The sequence below is a fragment of the Lactuca saligna genome, chromosome 1 (assembly GCF_052625555.1).
Source record: "Lactuca saligna cultivar CGN05327 chromosome 1, ASM5262555v1, whole genome shotgun sequence".
Lineage (NCBI taxonomy): Eukaryota > Viridiplantae > Streptophyta > Magnoliopsida > Asterales > Asteraceae > Lactuca > Lactuca saligna.
In genome coordinates this window covers 46,814,291-46,836,915 of record NC_136417.1, presented here as the reverse complement: position 1 = coordinate 46,836,915, position 22,625 = coordinate 46,814,291, and the positions used below count along the sequence as shown (strand labels likewise).

General features: G+C 33.5%; 1 protein-coding gene across 2 annotated transcripts; it reads right to left on the bottom strand.

Moving 5' to 3' along the window:
• Positions 1 to 12,910: 12,910 nt before the first annotated feature.
• On the bottom strand, positions 12,911 to 17,084 carry LOC144997848 (uncharacterized). Of its 2 annotated transcripts, XR_013659962.1 has the most exons (14): positions 16,902 to 17,084; positions 16,620 to 16,765; positions 16,289 to 16,481; positions 16,123 to 16,203; positions 15,686 to 15,792; positions 15,487 to 15,547; positions 15,330 to 15,389; positions 15,142 to 15,216; positions 14,911 to 15,030; positions 14,748 to 14,802; positions 14,483 to 14,608; positions 14,168 to 14,397; positions 13,882 to 13,992; positions 12,911 to 13,171 (listed from the first exon to the last, which is right to left on the bottom strand). XR_013659962.1 is itself a non-coding variant. In XM_078957713.1 (13 exons), the coding sequence occupies exons 2-13, from the start codon at positions 16,649 to 16,651 to the stop codon at positions 13,969 to 13,971; spliced, it is 1,164 nt and encodes a 387-aa protein (XP_078813839.1). In that variant the 5' UTR covers positions 16,652 to 16,765; positions 16,902 to 17,084; the 3' UTR covers positions 13,754 to 13,968. The 2 variants fall into 2 exon arrangements, 1 of the variants encoding a protein (XP_078813839.1); XM_078957713.1 differs by lacking the exon at positions 12,911 to 13,171 and having other exon boundaries at positions 13,754 to 13,992.
• Between the last annotated feature and the right edge of the window lie 5,541 nt (positions 17,085 to 22,625).

The window sequence follows — 22,625 nt, the reverse complement described above, 5'->3', positions numbered from 1 at the left end:
GCTTTTCTTGAGGAAGCAGTACGGGAAATTGAGCAAGAAGATGAGGAGTGTGGATGGGATGAAGATTTGAAGAAATTTGATAGATGGTTAGATAACATCTTGCCCAACACACAAGAACAATCTGAGTCACAAGAGCTAGAGTTAAAAGATGGAGAATTTAATCCAAAAAGAGATTCGGAGGAACTAGAAAGATTGCTAGCAGAGGGGTCAGATGAAGAACAAGAAAAACCTGAGTTGCAGGAACCAAGTTGTGGTTTGATCATTACCACGACGTGGTCCCCTGTTCTTCCGGTTTGTGTTTCGAAGCATGGGGTGACGATTCCAACTTTGGAGAAAGTTCTAAATCACGATCCATTATGATTAGTATCCAACCGGTTCCAACCCTTGTCAATATTCTTGGGTTTTATGAATTCAAGCTTGTTTGGCCAATTTTTGAAGCAAAGAGTCGAATTTTACAAATTGGTCCAAAGAAAATATTTAATGCAATGGATGGATGGGCATCGAATTTATTAGACGTTTATTAAGTTGGGAGTCCAGCTCAAGACTCGCACAAAAAGAAGCGCTTGCGGGAGGCACCCCGTCATTAGAGTTTGCTTTTCTTTTTCTTTTAAACTTCTAGTATTTAGGGATAATATAGGAATTTTTATTTTGATGTTTGTTTTCCCTTTTATTACGTGGTTTTGTATTTGATCTTTTTAGAAGCTAGGGTGATATTAGAGCGAATTCTTAATGCGTGAGGGTCTAGAGTCAAGGCAAACGAAGCGAGAAATCGAGTCTAGGCGAGAGAGGAAACGAAGTTTTGAGTCAAGCTATGAGTCCAATTTATAGAAGGGTTATAGAGTGTTTATTACCTAAAGAAAAATGAGGGAAATTATTAGTTTATATAACCCCCATACATCAGAAACGGACTTGGGCAGAATAAAATTTTTGTCACACAGCGGTCTACTCGCCGAGTGCATCTTATGGACTCGGCGAGTCCATGTGAAAATTCACGATTCTTCTGTCATTTACGCTTCAACTCCGCGAGTCTACATACTTACTCGACAAGTCGCTCATTCTTCTTACTTTTGAGCTGAAGATTTGATGACATTTGATGTGGGCATTGGTTCTATTCTTTGAAGATCATTTTCCGAGAATTTCCAAGAATTTTTCCCTTATGTTTGGAGCTTTTATAAAGACTGTACCACACGAGATTTTGACACCCAAGACATGGATGAGCTGTTCCCATGTCTAAAGTCAATTCAAGATGGAACTCAAGAGAATATATATCAACCTCGTCACTACTATCCCAGGGGAGTTTGTTTCAATTCTCTCCTTATTTTTATTGTTCTTTATCATGCATGATATGCAATGGGGACATTGCATAAATTAAATGTGGGGTAGGGGTTGGTTGGTTACACTAGTTAATTTTTAAAGTTTAGCATAAAATTTGCTAGGATTAATTTAGAAAATTTTGGTAAAGCAATTAGGGATCATGCTAGTATTATATTTGATGATTGCATGAAAACCCAAATGTTTAGTCGAGCCTATATACGTTCTAGTGCATTTGTGGCTTCCTTATTTCAGTGAAATCATGGGACAAAAACACGACCTCGCTTAGTTTGAAGGATGCAATATGTTTAGCATCGTGTACCAGAAATGTATCTAGGAAAATTATTATCGCTAACCAATAAAGGTTGAAGTTGAGTGCCCCTGCTTAAGCATGTAGAGTTTTGAGTGGAAAAAGTGAGTTACATGTTAAAAAAAGGAGAGAGAATGACAAGAAAAATTTTGAAGAATTTTTGGAGCATCAAAGTTAAAGTATGAAGTTCAAAGATCAAAGTTCTGGAAAAAAAAAGTTGAAGATACCAAAAATCAAACAACAAAGGTGGTGAATTCAAAGAAATCAAAGATCAAATGTCAAAGAAGTGAAGAATTCCAAAAGATCTCCATAGTGGTATCATAAATTGTAATTTTCTAGATTATGTATGCTTGGGTTGCTCAACCAAAAATACCTTGAGGTTAAGAGGTTTTCTGAGGATGGATTCGGAGGGATGCATAAAATGAGCGTTGTTCGGAAAAAGTGGGCGAATGTTTATGAGGATTGTGAGTATTTGGAATATGGGGGGTTATTAGGAAAATTTTAGACACAAATGCATGCATTGAGGTCTTGGCATAATGGTTGGGTTCAATTGGAGTTGTCTTATGTGATTCTAATGTGTTAAAATTCAGTTTTGCTTGGGGGCAAGCAAAAGTCAAGTGTAGGGTATTTTGATATGGGCATATTTAGCTATAAAATCCATGCATTATCTTAATAATTTATGTTGTTTTTGTCTCATTTAATGAATAAAAGATGATTAATTAGTTTAGAATTTCATTTTTCAGCAATGATGACATGCTCGGATGGAAAAGGAAGCGGAACTAGCGATTGGACGCTTGGATCTTGGATTTTGAAGAAAGAAGGTTGTTGCTGGACAGCTTGACCCCTCGTCAGTGTTTTGGCCATATTTCATGAACCGTAACTCCGATAGACGAGATTTAAAACGATCTGAAAACTAGACACAATTTCGGACGACTTTCGTGTTTTGAGAAAATGCTGATTCCAAATGGACTCGGCGAGTTGGCCATCAACTCGACGAGTTGGTCAGAAGTTTCGCGATTCTGGATGCGCTGACTTGCCGTACACGGGTTTTAACTGACGGACTCGCTGAGTAGGTCACTGGAATCGCCGAGTAGCCCCTGTTTTGTGAAAATCTATATAAAGGGGCTTTCAGATCGATACCCTAGCATATAGATGAACCCTTGGAGGCCAATTGTCGACTAAAGGTGATGTTGGAGCGTGGGAAGCAAGGGAATCAACCCTACATTCAATTTTAAGGAGAATCAAGTCAAAATCAAGTTTACTCTTACCTAATCTCTTGTTTGAACTATGTTTTTACCAATTGATTTCGTTTTTGAGCTTGTTTTTGCTGTAATCATGAGCTAAAACTCATATCTTCTGTTTAGGTAGATGAATTTGTGAACATGGATTGATTATTTGATTAGGATTAATTTTAATTGGTGATTATGTTTTATTAAGCTTGTTAAAGAACCTTATGTGTTAACAATAACTATTCTTCTGTTAATAAATCAGTAATTAAGTTGTATGAACATCTCTTAGTTGCTAATTTCATATGATTTACGTGACCACATAGTTGTATGTCTAGGAATAACGAATGTGAAACTAGAATTAACTTGAAGATAGGTAAGTTAATGTGTGAGCTTGTGTGATACACCATCAAAAAGAGGTTGATTAAATCACCAATTTGATTAGCTAATTACAAGTATTTCTACACCCGAATCAACAAACTAGGAAATTCATTAATTTAGACAACTGGCCATTGCTTGAATTAATCTGTTTTCTAAGGATTAGCTATAGCGAATGTGAATCTAATCACTTTAGTCGGTAACCAATGAAGTATTAATCCGATATATTTACCATAAAATCATCCATGGGAACAAATGATTCGAACCTAAACAGAAGGCCTTTTTAATCATTGAATTTAGTTGATCTTTGTTTTCTTAGTTGTTAGTTGCTTAGTTTCCGTGTTAGTAAAATATTTAAGTTTCTAGTCTTGTAAAACTAGAGAAAACCCTTTTTTTTACTTGTTTTATTTAGATAATATTAGCATCTATTTTAATTGTTTACCGTTCCCTGTGTTCGATACCCTACTTACCTGAACTAAACCGCTAATCGATAGGTACACTGCCTTTCGTGTGTTTGTCTTTGTGTTTAAGTTAGTAGGATTAAAACTAGTTCGTTTCAGACACATCAAGTTTTTGGCGCCGTTGCCGGGGAACGGTTCTAAATAGTTAATTTTATTTGCTAATTGTTATTTTTTTTATTTGTTGATTAATTTTTTTTTATTTAGTTTATTTTTATTTTTATTTATTATGTATTTTCCAAATCTCGATGCTTTTGATGCTTTTCTTGAGGAAGCAGTACGGGAAATTGAGCAAGAAGATGAGGAGTGTGGATGGGATGAAGATTTGAAGAAATTTGATAGATGGTTAGATAACATCTTGCCCAACACACAAGAACAATCTGAGTCACAAGAGCTAGAGTTAAAAGATGGAGAATTTAATCCAAAAAGAGATTCGGAGGAACTAGAAAGATTGCTAGCAGAGGGGTCAGATGAAGAACAAGAAAAACCTGAGTTGCAGGAACCAAGTTGTGGTTTGATCATTACCACGACGTGGTCCCCTGTTCTTCCGGTTTGTGTTTCGAAGCATGGGGTGACGATTCCAACTTTGGAGAAAGTTCTAAATCACGATCCATTATGATTAGTATCCAACCGGTTCCAACCCTTGTCAATATTCTTGGGTTTTATGAATTCAAGCTTGTTTGGCCAATTTTTGAAGCAAAGAGTCGAATTTTACAAATTGGTCCAAAGAAAATATTTAATGCAATGGATGGATGGGCATCGAATTTATTAGACGTTTATTAAGTTGGGAGTCCAGCTCAAGACTCGCACAAAAAGAAGCGCTTGCGGGAGGCACCCCGTCATTAGAGTTTGCTTTTCTTTTTCTTTTAAACTTCTAGTATTTAGGGATAATATAGGAATTTTTATTTTGATGTTTGTTTTCCCTTTTATTACATGGTTTTGTATTTGATCTTTTTAGAAGCTAGGGTGATATTAGAGCGAATTCTTAATGCGTGAGGGTCTAGAGTCAAGGCAAACGAAGCGAGAAATCGAGTCTAGGCGAGAGAGGAAACGAAGTTTTGAGTCAAGCTATGAGTCCAATTTATAGAAGGGTTATAGAGTGTTTATTACCTAAAGAAAAATGAGGGAAATTATTAGTTTATATAACCCCCATACATCAGAAACGGACTTGGGCAGAATAAAATTTTTGTCACACAGCGGTCTACTCGCCGAGTGCATCTTATGGACTCGGCGAGTCCATGTGAAAATTCACGATTCTTCTGTCATTTACGCTTCAACTCCGCGAGTCTACATACTTACTCGACAAGTCGCTCATTCTTCTTACTTTTGAGCTGAAGATTTGATGACATTTGATGTGGGCATTGGTTCTATTCTTTGAAGATCATTTTCCGAGAATTTCCAAGAATTTTTCCCTTATGTTTGGAGCTTTTATAAAGACTGTACCACACGAGATTTTGACACCCAAGACATGGATGAGCTGTTCCCATGTCTAAAGTCAATTCAAGATGGAACTCAAGAGAATATATATCAACCTCGTCACTACTATCCCAGGGGAGTTTGTTTCAATTCTCTCCTTATTTTTATTGTTCTTTATCATGCATGATATGCAATGGGGACATTGCATAAATTAAATGTGGGGTAGGGGTTGGTTGGTTACACTAGTTAATTTTTAAAGTTTAGCATAAAATTTGCTAGGATTAATTTAGAAAATTTTGGTAAAGCAATTAGGGATCATGCTAGTATTATATTTGATGATTGCATGAAAACCCAAATGTTTAGTCGAGCCTATATACGTTCTAGTGCATTTGTGGCTTCCTTATTTCAGTGAAATCATGGGACAAAAACACGACCTCGCTTAGTTTGAAGGATGCAATATGTTTAGCATCGTGTACCAGAAATGTATCTAGGAAAATTATTATCGCTAACCAATAAAGGTTGAAGTTGAGTGCCCCTGCTTAAGCATGTAGAGTTTTGAGTGGAAAAAGTGAGTTACATGTTAAAAAAAGGAGAGAGAATGACAAGAAAAATTTTGAAGAATTTTTGGAGCATCAAAGTTAAAGTATGAAGTTCAAAGATCAAAGTTCTGGAAAAAAAAAGTTGAAGATACCAAAAATCAAACAACAAAGGTGGTGAATTCAAAGAAATCAAAGATCAAATGTCAAAGAAGTGAAGAATTCCAAAAGATCTCCATAGTGGTATCATAAATTGTAATTTTCTAGATTATGTATGCTTGGGTTGCTCAACCAAAAATACCTTGAGGTTAAGAGGTTTTCTGAGGATGGATTCGGAGGGATGCATAAAATGAGCGTTGTTCGGAAAAAGTGGGCGAATGTTTATGAGGATTGTGAGTATTTGGAATATGGGGGGTTATTAGGAAAATTTTAGACACAAATGCATGCATTGAGGTCTTGGCATAATGGTTGGGTTCAATTGGAGTTGTCTTATGTGATTCTAATGTGTTAAAATTCAGTTTTGCTTGGGGGCAAGCAAAAGTCAAGTGTAGGGTATTTTGATATGGGCATATTTAGCTATAAAATCCATGCATTATCTTAATAATTTATGTTGTTTTTGTCTCATTTAATGAATAAAAGATGATTAATTAGTTTAGAATTTCATTTTTCAGCAATGATGACATGCTCGGATGGAAAAGGAAGCGGAACTAGCGATTGGACGCTTGGATCTTGGATTTTGAAGAAAGAAGGATGTTGCTGGACAGCTTGACCCCTCGTCAGTGTTTTGGCCATATCTCATGAACCGTAACTCCGATTGATGAAATTTAAAACGTTCTGAAAACTAGACACAATTTCGGACGACTTTCGTGTTTTGAGAAAATGCTGATTCCAAATGGACTCGGCGCGTTGGCCATCAACTCGACGAGTTGGTCAGAAGTTTCGCGATTCTGGATGCGCTGACTTGCCGTACACGGGTTTTAAGTGACGGACTCGCCGAGTAGGTCACCGGACTCGGCGAGTAGCCCCTGTTTTGTGAAAATCTATATAAAGGGACTTTCAGATCGATACCCTAGCATATAGATGAACCCTTGGAGGCTAATTGCCGACTAAAGGTGATGTTGGAGCGTGGGAAACAAGGGAATCAACCCTACATTCAATTTTAAGGAGAATCAAGTCAAAATCAAGTTTACTCTTACCTAATCTCTTGTTTGAACTATGTTTTTACCAATTGATTTCGTTTTTGAGCTTGTTTTTGCTGTAATCATGAGCTAAAACTCATATCTTCTGTTTAGGTAGATGAATTTGTGAACATGGATTGATTATTTGATTAGGATTAATTTTAACTGGTGATTATGTTTTATTAAGCTTGTTAAAGAACCTTATGTGTTAACAATAACTATTCTTCTGTTAATAAATAAGTAATTAAGTTGTATGAACATCTCTTAGTTGCTAATTTCATATGATTTACGTGACCACATAGTTGTATGTCTAGGAATAACGAATGTGAAACTAGAATTAACTTGAAGATAGGTAAGTTAATGTGTGAGCTTGTGTGATACACCATCAAAAAGAGGTTGATTAAATCACCAATTTGATTAGCTAATTACAAGTCTTTCTACACCCGAATCAACAAACTAGGAAATTCATTAATTTAGACAACTGGCCATTGCTTGAATTAATCTGTTTTCTAAGGATTAGCTATAGCGAATGTGAATCTAATCACTTTAGTCGGTAACCAATGAAGAATTAATCCGATATATTTACCATAAAATCATCCATGGGAACAAATGATTCGAACCTAAACAGAAGGCCTTTTTAATCATTGAATTTAGTTGATCTTTGTTTTCTTAGCTGTTAGTTGCTTAGTTTGCGTGTTAGTAAAATATTTAAGTTTCTAGTCTTGTAAAACTAGAGAAAACCCTTTTTTTACTTGTTTTATTTAGATAATATTAGCATCTATTTTAATTATTTACCGTTCCCTGTGTTCGATACCCTACTTACCTGAACTAAACTGCTAATCGATAGGTACACTGCCTTTCGTGTGTTTGTCTTTGTGTTTAAGTTAGTAGGATTAAAACTAGTTCGTTTCAAACACATCATATATACATATGCAAGCACGATATAAAGGATCAACAAATGCCTCTACATCTCTATTTACATAACTAATGACTGTCACTGAGTGTACACAACCATATCCGTTCATTTGCTAAATCCTACAAGTATATGTTTTCTTTTCAAAATCAACACCATAAGACTCTCCTAAGTTTCTTGTTTCAAATATATTCAGGTCACTAGGAAGCACGTGTCAGTACCTACAAATAATAACAGTTAGCAGGGATAAGAGAGTACCTTTGTTTGATATTCAATTAAGTTATGGTGAATAATAAAGTACCTTTGTTGGACCTTTAATTCATTTATGGCAAGCCGTATGTTTGGGCATACATCAAAATGTTCCCATTCACTTCCTTTTTGCCTCAAACTACACATCCTCTGCATCACATACAATCTAATATCCTTTAACATTTTAATAATTGGATTCTTCGTAGCATCCAATATAAGATTCTTAAAGCTTTCAGACAACCCATTCTCAACTGCATAACACCCCCTCATATTTGAAAAAATGCTCTTGACCATGAGTTTGGATTCCTTCCCATAAGATGCACATAAGCAGCAGGGCTAATCATTTGAATCTCTTTCATTGCAGAATTGAAAAGAGGCTCAGTTGATGCCATACAAACCTTCCAAAATAATTTATCATATTGAGCCCTAGGGAATTTCTTCTTGAAATTGGAAAGAACATGTCTGGCACATTGCGTGTGTTCTATCTCTGGAAATAAATCTTTCACTGCTTCAATTATCCCCTGCATTTACATCATCATAATATTCAAAAGTATATCACACTTGAAACATACCTTATGTTGATCTGACATCAACATCTTACCAAACCCACCTTCAAGATGCAGATCTTCTTGCAAGTTTTCTAAGAATCATTTCCAGTTGTCTTTATTTTCAACACAAACTACAACCCAAGCTATTAGGTATATATGATTGTTACCATCCCTAGCAACAACACATAATAACTAACCAATACACATTCCTTTTAGAAAACACCCATCTAAGTTTATTATCCCTCTACAGCCACTTTTCCAACCCTCCTTTAGTGCATGAAAACATATATATATATATATATATATATATATATATATATATATATCATGCTAAAGTAAGTTTTCCCATCTGGCATAGAGTTCACAGACAACTTGACTGTTGACCCTGGATTAGACCTTTTTATCTCTTCACCATATGACTACAACTTTGCATAATTTTCCACTATGGTACCTTCAACAAGAGACATTGCATGTTGCTTAGCTCTCTTACATTATCCCATACTAACCTCTATGCCAAATTTAGTCTTCACTTCATCCTTTAACATCCTAACATTGAATTTCTGATTCTCAAGAACTTCCTTGGTCAAATGACTACCAATCCATCTGTAGTTAACAATTGGCCCTAACTTAAAATTTCTTGCATTATTGTGGTCAATGGTAAGGGACTTGATTTAGAATGAGTGCTCCTCACTCATCCATGATGCCTACAGCCTAAATGAGCATTGGCCAGTACTACACTTAATTAATAACCTTTTATTGTTGTTTTTTTCAAAGTACAATTGATACCCATTTGCTACAACATAATTACAAATCGTAAATTTTAATTGTTTAGGGTTGGTGAACCTCATACCTAGAATTGACAACTGCTTCTTCTAAGGTATGTCTTCATTAAACATCGGTTTTCCTTTCACATCTGGGACATTATCATCTTCATCATCTTTTTGATCACCTTCTGTGACCTCTTTATTTCCATTTGCCTGACTAACTCCTTCCATGTTGCTTTGTTGTGGACTCATGAAGTTAGTTAGGTCAATACATTCTTCCCCTTTGATTGACATGTTTGACTTCACAGAACAATTATCCACATTTTCATTTTCATTTGCCTTAGCTACGTGCACAGTAGTACCAAAATGGTCCATGTAAACATGAACTTGTACTCCACATTGATAAGAAATGTCTATAAATTCTTGATATTGAAGTTCATTCGAAATCAAGGTTAAACCTTCTGGGATTTGTAAATCGGGTTGACAATAATAAAGTTTCTCACACTTCTCTTGTATGAATCGTTCAAGAAAATCCACAAACTCATAATATGACATACCAGCAAAATCGATGTTCTCGAACACATGATGAACACCATCAGAATAGCAAAAAGGTTTGTTGATGAACACACCTTGGAAATGAACTTTGATGGAGAGGAATAAAGCCATCGATCTTTAGTAATTATAGTGGGACGAGGGTTTTCTTCAATGAGGAAGGGTTACTTCAATGAGGGGGAGGGGATTGTATAACGCAAACGGTTTAATTTATAACAAATTAATATTAAAGTTCCACACGTGGCCGTTTCATTAAATGAAGTGTCACAGATATTTTCCCTCGTGGCATGTATATTATCTTTCAACCCAGTTAAAAGTAACATAATGGTATTTTAAAACAGAGATATGAAAGTATATTCCTTTAATATGCAAAAAAAATAGTTTGGTGACCTTTTAAAACAATCACGAAAAATTTGATCGGCTAATATTACAAACCGGTGAACTCACCAACTTTAATGTGGACACTCTTTCAAAACACATATTCTCAGGGAACTAAGCATATGGAAGACATATTTTCAGAACAGTCATGGGATTACAATTTCTATTTCTTGTTTCAATACTTTCTAAGTAGCCTACTGTTAGGGCTTACTTCGTACTTTCTAGCTTCTATACCCTAGACTAGGGGATATTGTAATATACTATTTTCAATAAATAAAATTATCTATTTCATATCATAGTGTTGTATTGTTAAATTTATGCTTAATACTGTGATCCATGACGTCGTCTCACCATCCAACGTTTCCGCCGCCTGGCTTGGGGGTGTAACATCAACTTTTCTATTTTGCGATAATGAGTCAGCCATAAAGCTAGCCAATAATCCAACATTTCATGAAATGACTAAACATATATATGTAACGACCCAATTTTCACGACTAAAAATTTCTTTTAAAACATTACTAAAACCACATTTATAAAAAACCGTATCATAAGTCATAACATAATTTCATAGTATTAATTTAAAACATAACTTATTATCAGAGTAAAACATCCCAGGCTAATTGGCTATGGTGTGTGCACTGCAACCTCTTCGAGCTCTTTTTTTGAAAACTGAGTACCTGAATCCAAAAACTGAAACCGTAAGCACGAAGCTTAGTGAGCTCCCCCAAACTACCACATACCATACAAACATATAAGCACATACTGGGCCTTGCCCACTGCATCGAACCGAGGTCCAGACTAACTGGGGCCTTGCCCCCTGCATCGGACCGATGTCCGGAAACTGACTGGGACCTTTTCCCCTGCATCGGACCGAAGTCCGGACTAACTGGGGCCTTACCCCCTGCATCAGGTCGAAGTCCGGAACTGACTGCATCGGACTGAAATCCGGATCTAACTGAACATAGCATAGCATAACATGTCAACTAGCATGAACACACATATACTGCATACTGCATCGGGTCGTAGCCCGGAACACATAACACATAAATCCTGTCTGAGCCACGAAGGCATAAACATACTAACTACTGCATCGGACCGAAGTCCGGAAACCACTGCTAACTAAACGGGCCGACATTGTGGCCTTAGACCCGTTCCTACTAGAAGGAAACTCACCTGAACTGCTGGAGTTCTTGCTGATATACTGCTGACTGCTATCTGACAACTCCCGCACTGCTACTCCAATGACTCCCCAATCTACTAATACCAAATATAATACTTAGTCCCAAACTGCCCTTCAACAGTCAAACTAAGTCAACTCTGGTCAAGGTCAAAGTCCTGGTCAAAGTCAACCTTCCAGGTTGACCCTACTCGCCGAGTCAGCCTACTAACTCACCGAGTTCATAAGCTCAGAAACCCCTTTCAATCGCGACTCGACTCGCCGAGTCAGACCATGACTCACCGAGTCTACTGATTTCCGAGTTCTGTCCTACTCCACTCACTGAGTCACCTCCAAACTCACTGATTCGAGGCTTAACCAAAAAAGGTTTGAGGTTCTGCGACCAGACTCGCCGAGTCCAAGAACAAACTCGTTGAGTCCAAGACAATCTTCAACAGACTCGCCGAGTTGTTCTTCCAACTCACCGAGTTCATGCTCATGATCATACAACTCGCCGAGTACACCCATGTGACTCGTCGAGTCTATTCAGTTTTTAATCCATACAGTGGCTTTTCGAGCCATGCAGGGGCTCAAATCCATAGATCCATTCCTCTAGAGCCTAACCCCCACGTAAAGTGGCAAACTTTACGTGTAACCAAGGAGTTATAAGCTTAGAACACTCTAGGGCTAGGGTTTGTAACAAAGGGGCTTCACCAACAACTTATTGGCCTAAACTTTATGACTTTCTGGGTTATTACCAACCTAGATCTGAGGTAGCAACCTCAGATCTACTCCAAACTCAAAATAGATCTCATCCATACTCAAAATGCCCAAAACTTAAACATAAGATAGATCTAGATGCACATAAGCCCAAACAACAGACTATTACCTCAAATGAAAGCTCCAATTGAAGTAAATCCTGGATCTACACCACTCCTTTGCAGCAAAGCCCTGGACTCAACGAGTTGACTCTTGATTTAGAGCTTAAACTTTCTTTTCTTGGTCTTCCTGATTTTGGGTGTTACAATATAGTTGGACCATCATTCATTCGAAATAAAGTTGTTAATAATACAGTCAAGCTCATGCCCCTAAGAAGTCAATATCAACTTGCTGATATGTTTACTAAGCCATTACCCAAAGTAAAGATGTTGCCTTTATTGTCCAAGATGGCTCTTCAAAACGCTTTTTAGAGTCCATCTTGAGGAGGGATGTTGGAACTATCAATCACATGTTTTGGTTACACTTAGTTAGGCTTAAATTAGTGGTTCATTAAAGCATTCCTCGTACAATATATATATATTGCTTCCAAATCATTATTATGGATGAGAGAGAATAATACAATTTTCAATTTTCTCATTTCAAATTCTTGTTATAGTCTCTTAACATGAATTATTACCAAAAATATATGGATGATACTATATGTATCCCTCATTCACACATTCACATATAAAATAAAACACACAATCACTCATTCATTTACACATGAGAGGTACAAGTAGTAATTGGGGTACAAATAAATACATTTACCCATATATATAATACATATATATTATTTATCGTGTTGCTTTCAAATAGTTATGGATCACACATCATTTTTTTATCCACAGAAAAAAGAGAATGGAATTTCGAATTTTGTGTCAATATTGTTCCTTTGAGATCATTGGGTTCTCTCTATTGAGCCATCTCACTAAATCAATACAATTGGTCGTCAAGGAAGAAATCTCATAAACATCGATGAATAGATTTGGTGGTTAATCATCCTGTAACTTGATCACAAACCCTGGACCATAACACATACCTGTGACAATTAATTGAGCAAAATCCAAATGTGAAGATGGACCATATATATTATCGATTCAAGCAATACGTCAAATAAGCAAAATACTGCAGTTGCAGCCCTTACGTTTCACAAGTTATAGTTTGCCATTCAAAAGTTGCTATTGAATTTACCCTTTCATGTCTTAAATTGACGATTCTAGAATTAAACAATTTTGGGCTGGCGTTTTTGTGAATCGTATAGAGGGTTGATGTGTATTTGAGATTCACCTCTCACATAATACGAGAAAAATAGGAAAATAAATTGATTTTGCATCAATTATTTCATTCAAAATTTATTTTCCAAAAATATATTTAGGAGGGAAATTAAGGCAAAGTAAAAGAAGATTTTATTGTTCATTTTTCTATTTTTTTTTCCTTTTAGTTTGATAAGAAAGTGAATGAAATGAGGAGAAAAGTTGCATAAAATTTTATAATAACAAAAAGACCATTCTATTTTATGTTAATTTATACGTTTCTTAATTGTTATCATTACAAAATATTAGAATGTATATTATACATTTATCAGTTTTCTTTCCCTTTTCCTCCAACTCAAAAACACGAATAATATAATCATTTCTTTTTGCTGATCAATAAGAAAACCTGAGTTTTTTTTATCTAAATCTATAAATTTTCTAACAAATGACATTGCTACATACTTCTCATAATAAAACAATGGAAACTGATACATACTTGTCTTCCTCTTCTCCTTTCCTTTTCTTCAACATTGTAGACAAGAAAATGAGTGTCGATATATTCCTTCATCTTTGAATATATTTCTTACAAGTTAACTGGAGGACTTCCCTGATTTTCCACAAGAAAAAAAAAAGTTTAATGCACGTAAGTGGCTAAATGCCCAAAAAAGCAACCTACATTCATTTATTCTTTAAAATACAATATACAAAGATGTAATCATAAAGATTTGAAATTAGGATTTTATAACAAAACAAATAAATGAAAACACGTTGCTATTTTTTACCTTAAAAAGAAGATCATAAGCAATATGTTCCCAAGGTAGTGAAATGGACATGAGGCAACACTTAAGTGGTAGCTTCCTTCTATCTGAATTTCTTGTTGAAGACATAACTGAAAACACGTTCTTTGCTGCCACCTCAGCAACAGATGCAGCTTGTCGAAACATTGCACCAATCTTAAATCCTCTTGATATATGTAAAGGTGAGTGAAGACCAGTTTCATCTAGACTTTGATCTAGAAAGTAGAAGCACCACATTTTTATGTCACAAAACAATAAAGAGTCGAATAAATTCTTCTTTTTTTTAAATATCATTTATACCTAAAACACCAGAAACTGCCACCTCAACTTCCCCACGACCTCCAGGACCTTTCATGTATATCCTGTCTGTTTTTTTGCTATGAGAAAGACCAAAAGGTAAAAAGCTTCCAAATCCAGATTTCCCAACTGTAAAAATTTACAAATGAGGAAAATGAAATTGTTGCATATGGTTGATATTTGTGCAATCTTTACTATTTTTATAAAGAAAATAACAAAGAGTACACCGAGTGAGAGAATTGAGTTAATAAAGGTATTTTATATTTACCATCATAAGCTTCACGAACCATTTGATAGCTTACAAATCCTGAGAATAGAGTAAGCTGTGATTACAAATTACAACCTTATTAGATTTTACAAGAAATCCCCTCACTAGAACAAAGGAAAAAAAGAGCATATACAACTAAAATTTTAAAAGAATAACACCAAACCTTTTTTGGAGCAGAATTTTCCCTCGAACTACTATCTTCTAGAAGCTTTTCACTAGGAAATGCGGCCCCACCAACTGCATTCAGAACCACACAGTAGCAATGGTCTGAATCGGTCAACACCTGAAAAAAAAAAAAAAAAAACATGCAATGACATTTTTTAGTTTTTACAAATGGTCATATATGAAATAAAATCATAATATTAAAAAATTAAACTTTTTATATAGCCTATACCATGGCTTCGAAAGTAGAATCAAAGTCATCAACTGCAAAACATATATCCGGATATGCTGGTGTTGTCTCTACTTCCTGTACACATAAATAAAAAACGTTCCATTTAAAAAATGATGAAATATGATCAAATTTGAAAATAATATAAGCGATAAAGTATAAACAACATGAAAGTTGATAATATAATTTACCTTTCGGGAGTCCAAATGAAAATGGACACGGCTTGGAGATGCATAGACTTTTTTCACAATCTGAAAACACATCCAAAAAACATGTCTTACAACAATTTCTAAATTCAAAAATGTAAAAGGACTTAAAAAAATGATTTAAATAAAGGATCTATGTTACCTTGTATATAGGAGATGGTTGTATTTGTTGATTACTTTGATGATTCTGAATAGACTGATGACTGAAAGAACACATATTATTTAGAACGAAAAAACTAGTGAAATATAATAAATAAAATTTAAGGTTGTTATTCAATTCTAGGCGAAATTGCAAAAGTAAAATTTACATAAAATGGTAATAAAAGTAAGCTTAGATTTACCTACAAATTGCCACTGTTATACTATATGAAGTGTGGGCAATTACATTCAGGTATAATGAGCGATTCCAATCTATGTTCGATGTGATCCCTCCAACTAAATCATCCAACTGTCAACGAATTTATATATTGGGTTAAACATATAGAAATAGTGATATACTTTGATTGATTTATTTATTATAGCATCCCACTTTCATTTTTTCTTATTAAAGAATTACCTTAAAAGTTAAAAATATCCACCCATTTATAGCATTTTCACTGTTATAAATGCATAGATGTTTCAAAAGATAATGTCCTTATACGAAAAAACTTGTAGGTATAATGATATAATAAGGAAAAAAAAGAGAAAGTAATAATGTAATAGAAAGAAAAGAAAGTAGGATGATATGATACATGCTATTTGTTGCATTTAGCTTAACTAGTTTTGTTGCTTTATTTACCTTAGTATCCCACCTGCGTACAAAATAAGGAGACTTTCTTCCAAAATTATCATTGGAGCCATTCTCATGACCATGAAAGCTCTGAAATTAAAAGGTGTAGAATCATGGACAAAGTGTTGAATTTGTATTTTCTTTTTGCTGCATGAAGTTAAGGCAAAATTAATACCATTTCTCTAACAAAGAATAAAAGATCATCATCTTGTTGTTCCTTTGACTCCCTCCCACCAATGAAATATGAATCCATAACATCATGCCAAAACTTTTGATCCACTTCAACATCAAATGTATCTTGTGAAATATCTACTACGGTTTTTCCTAATAAATTTGAATGTTCCTTCACTATACTCAACAATTCACACCTAAAAGATAAACATTACTTAGATGCGACTTAAATTAAAACACGAAAAAGCAACTATTAGGATTAATGAATTTGAAGACCTGGGTTGAAGGAAAGAGAATGAAGAAGGAACGAATGAATGAATTAACTGTTTGCTTACCTTGATTGAGGTTTCCCTCCAACACCTAGCATTTTCTGTTTGTCGATTGAACTGTTTTTGAAGTTCAGAGGTGTAATAATAAATTCAATCTCGGATGGATGAGGAAAAGCATATCGTGATGTGAATCATTGGAAGACAGAAAGAATCTGAATTAGGTACGAATTAAATCAATAAACTTTATTCAAACCCCAGATCAAAATTAATAAGGTCTACTAAATGCATAACGGAAAAGGTTCGATCAAAAGTGAAATGTATATAAATAACTTGATATATATAACCAACCTGAGGAACAATTGTTCTCGACGATTACTTTACATACGTACGTAAAAGAAGATATATGCAAACCAATTCAATTCCCAACGACGCATAGAACAAATGCACCAAGATATGCCCACCAAGGTTTTTCTTTAATCATATATCCATGTGGGTGGGTGTTTGGACACCAAAGTGAAAAATCACGTGAAAGTCGATTATGGGGTGTTGTATGATGTGATAATTAGATGTTGAATAACCAATAATATAAAGGTACATAAGAAGCTATAATGGAAGCCATATATTTACTTTTTCGCCATTGCTTCCGGTATGGTGTATCGATTGTTTATTTGGGTTCAAAATTCAAATAACATGCTTTCCGTTTGCTTCAAGTCTATTCTGATAATTTATTTGTCACTTTAAGATCATTTTAGATGAAAGTTAAAATAGTAAACTACATTAATTAATTAATTAATTAATAACAAATATTATGATAATTAAATATAAAATATATTAATTTTATAAAGAATATTACAATAATGAAATATAAAATGCATTATAATGTTCTTCATAATAAATGTATTTCGAATTTAATCACAGTAATATTTTTTATAATTAATACTTTTTATATGTGTACACATATTAGAAATGGATTTTCTAATATGTATTTAGGGATACATAAAAACTATTAATTATTGAAAAATTTTATCATAAAAATTATTAATTATGGAAATATTACCATAATTAAATATAAAATTCATTAAATATAAAAAATTAATACATTTTATATTTAATTATACTATATTCCATATAATTAATAGTTTAATTAATACTTCTTATTTATATTCTAAAGATACATGTTAGAAAATCCTTATATAGAAAATCTCTTGTTTTATATGTATTTAAAGTAATATTATGAAGTTTGTTAGGGGTGTCGGAGCTTTATTTATGAGGTGCAAGTCTTTATCATAGACACTTCAATCAGATAAAACATTAAGAAAAATTGACATGATTGTTCATAAGTTTTGGACATATAGATCATCCGTTATACCATCACTAATTCTATATCAATCTCTTTCATATTATATTCCTCTTATTTTTTTATTTTACTAAAATAATATATATATATATATATATATATATATATATATATATATATATATATATATATTAAGACATATAGAAAGATATAGGAAAAGGTAGAGAGAGATAGAGAGAAATAGAGAGAAAAACAAGTTGATTGAGTGTGGTGGTCCGTGCTCCTCACCATAAATGATCACGACCACTAGCTACTACAAACACCTCAGATAGTGTTCACATTCGTGATTAGTGGCCACGTAGACCACAAAGAGGTTCGTCATTAGTATACTAGATGGTCTTACAAATCAAAACAACTTATGGCATTAGTGGCACAAGCATGATTAGTTTTGTAATATTTGTAGAAGGTGTTATTTCAATCTTTCGCTTATTTTATTTATTCAACCACTTAAAAAAGAGTGTGACTTTTACATCCTTCATCATAATTTTTTCTTTTCAATTAAAAACGATATGAAAATCAAATCAAATTATATTTAAATGCATGAATAAAAAACACTAAATGAAAATATCATCTTCCATTTGTAAAATCTAGTCGTGAGACGGAGTAGTACGGCTAGTCTCATTCGTTACGTGAACTATGTTTAGTCACCATTAAATACATGTATTTGGGAAGGAAAATAAAAGGTGACACCCACATACTACTTCTCTCTCCTCCTTTACCGTATTCAACGACTCTATTTTTTTGAATTTTTTTTTTTTTTTTTTTTCATTTTCAACTATAAATATTAACCAATCTAGTTGATTTTACACCAACAACACTTATTCTATATCAATCTCTTTCATATTTAAAAAAAAATATAATCATCATCTTCGTCCAAAAATGAATGTCTGATTAAGATGGAGATGACTGCTACGAGAGTGATGAGTGGGAAAATTACGATCTTTACAACGATTTGGGAAACATATTTACAAGATTAATCATATCAATCTAAATGAGGATCCAGATGATGATTTTGTCGACAAATTTTCGTATTTGAAGACTTTATTTTGTTTCCATTGTAATTTTTTAGTTTTCCAGTCTTATTATTTTGTTTTAATTTTTTAATTTTTATTATGTGCTTTAATTTTAAAAATTTAGATTACATTAAATAAAAAATTATAGTGTGGCAAACCACGACACTACTTCATGGATGACATATGAAAAAGAGTTATACTATAAATATGGCTTTAAGTACATTTATCCCCTTAAAGTTATTCAAATCAAAACTTTTATATTTGATCTGACATTATTTTTTTTCTCATATTTTGTTTTTTTGTTATTTTTACTTCTTTTTAATTTATATTATTATTATTATTATTATTATCATTATTATTATTATTATTATTATTATAAATTTCGCATAAAATTTAAACATTCGGACGACATTATAAATTCAAACGGCTTTATAAAATCGGTTTTAAATATTTTTTTACATTTTAACATTAATATTATTATTTTTATTATTATTATAAATTTTGAACAACATTTTATCAATCGGAAATTCTAAATTCGAACGGCTATATAAATTGAAACATTGTATAGTGCGCGACTAAATATTTTCAATACGCATAAGCACTACTCAATTATAATACCGTACCAATTAATATCCATAATTAATAGAGTAAATTTTACTTTTGTTCTGATTTTATATAGTCGTTCGAATTTATAATGTCCGATTTATAAAAAGTTGTTCGAAATTTATAATAATAATAACAATAATATTATTAATATTAAAATATAAAAAAAAATATTTAAAAACTGATTTTATATAACCGTTCGAATTGATAATATCGTCTTAATGTTAAAATTTTGTGTGAAATTTACAACAACAACAACAACAACAATAATAATAATAATAATAATATGGTAGTAGTAGTAACAATAATAATAATAATAATAATAATAATAATAATAATAATAATAATAATAATAATAATAATAAAAGAGTTAAAAACAACAAAAAACAAAATAGAAAAAGAAAACATAAAAAAAGACAAAATCAAATCAGGGGATGTGAGTGAAAAAAAAAAAAAAAAAAAAAGTACTTATAGAAAACCCTTATGAAAAAATATAGTAAATTACAAAAACAAGTGGGGATGAGCATAGGTGGGCACCCACCTCATTTGGTGAGAAATGGAAGAACCAGAATCGGAACCAGGACCGGGACCTGCGGTTCCTAGAAAGTTAGAACCGGAACCGGAACCGCTCTAGACGGTACTTAAATTTTTGGAACCAATCCCGGAACTGACGGTTCCGGTTCCGGGAGCGGGTAACCCGGTTACATTACTTTTTTAACTTTTTGTAGATAAAACTACAACTTAGTTCGATCCAAATCGAATTAATTCGGACCAAAGAAGGACATAATCAGACCAATATATTCTAAACCGGTCTATGTAACACACACATATTTATATGAAATACTATATATATATATATATATATATATATATATATATATATATATATATATATAAACCGATTTCGACGGGTACCCAGAGGGTAGCAGTTCCGAAAAAATGAGAATTGAAACTGTAACCGCTTTGGAACCGCTTAAGGCGGTTCCATAACTTTAGGAACCGGAACCGGAACCGCTTAAGGCAGTTTCAATTCCAAAACCGGCAGTTTGAAAGCGGTTCCAGTTCCAGAAACAAATACTCGGTTCCGATGCTCGTCCCTAAAAACAAGTGACTGTAGTATGACCTGCAAAAAAATGAAAACAAATGTTACAACTCCTTACAGAATAAGGTTCAAGGCCTACCACTTCAATTGACATGTTCACACCACTTGGAGGCATGACATGGTTTTATTTTTGTTAATATTTTAATATTTTTATAAATTAGGCATTCTTTTCTTAATAAATAAAAAAATTAACGGCTAAAAGTTAGTATCATCAAGTTGATAAAATTCATCAAAATCCATATTTGAACCTAAAACTCGAAACCACCAATCTAAGAGAAAAACATCTAATAAGTAGGGTAGTCATATATTGACAAATAAAAAAACAAACAAATTACACTGAAGTTTGTATTGTTTTTTCTTTTTAAATAAAGACTAATATTGGTATATATTTTTATTTTTTATAATGATAAAAAAAATAGCAAAAAGAAAGGGAGTGTAAGAAAATATTCATTATTCTGTGTTTCCGAGTTCGAAGGATATTAAATGAAAATTTTTAACTTCTGAGTTAAGAAGAAAAAGAAAATAAAACTTAAAAGTTTCATTTCCCTCACTTTCTTCCTAAATCCGTCTAATTTGAGAAGAAATTTTGGAAGGAAAATATGGCTCTAAAATTCTTTTCTTCCCTTCACATTCCTTCCATTAATAAAACTTAGGAACACGATTTTCCTTCGATATCTCTCACTTTCCCTCTATATTCATTCATATCCAATGACCGGAAGCAAGAAGAAAATAAAATAAATTGATATTCCCGACTTTCATTAAAAGAAGGAAATGGAAGGAAATAGAAGGAAATAGAATGATCATTTCTCTTCCTAATTTTCCTTTCGATTTGGAAGGATTTGAGGGAAATAACAAAATGTTCAATTTTGTTTTCATTTCTCTTCAACTCGGGAACACAAAATACAAATTTTCTTTCCTTTTTTTTTCTTACTTTCTTTTATTTTCCCTTCTTTTCTTTTCTATAACCCGGGAACTAATATTGATATATTTTCTTATTATTTTATAACCATAAAAAAATTAATTTGGATTAAATTGTTAATGAGGTTGATAAAAGTTGATTTGGTTGGTTGTATATATAAAAGAAAAGGAAATTATTTATATAATAATTGATTAGGATGGTCGCCAACAAGAGTAGTCTACCATTGGGGTGAGCATTTTTGTTGGGTTAATCTTGATGGTTTGCATGGAATACAGGTCAAGTCGGGTGCGGGTCAATTGCACGGGTCATCAATATTCTGCATGTTAATGACTTGGTCTAGAGTTGACCGAATTTGTTGGACTTCAAAGTGAACGGTGGAGTTTGTTGCTACTTAGAAGGAAAAAGTGGGGCGTTTATGAGAATGTGTTTTTTTTTTGTTTTGTTTGTTATAACTAGGTAGCACTAGGGGTGTGCAAAAAACCGTATAAACCGCACAAACCCCACTGCATTGTTGGAATCCTAAGTCGAGTAGGACTTGGAGACCAAGTAATAGCAACCTAGTTTTTAGAAAATCGTAAACAAGTAGGTTTCTAGTTTCCTAATTGTAATCTAATTACAAGTCGGTAGTTAGGAGTATATATACATTGTTTTAGGTCGAGTTATGATCATCGGAAAGCATTGTAAACACCGTGAGTTTTGAGTGATATTCTCACAATAATCAAAGAGTTATTTTGATTAACATAACTGTGTTTACATATTCTGATCTTTAATTCGTATCAGAGCGAGGTGAAGACGGTGCCGGTTTGAGAGTCGATTTCAAGAATACCGTAGCCTTTCGCTGTGGGGCAGACGCAGCGGGAACCGGGTTCGTTTTAAGGGGGTGTGGATTGTTTTTGATCACGAGTTGAAGCATCTCAACAGCAGCCTCGATTTTTCTTGATCGGGTTGGTTCTAAGTTAGAGAGAGACCAACGGGATGCACAAAATAAACAGACGAGAAGACGTCAAAACGGGTGATTTTGATTCGGTTCGTTTTGCGAGTGACGGAAGACGGTAAATGTGGTCGTGATCTAGTCTTG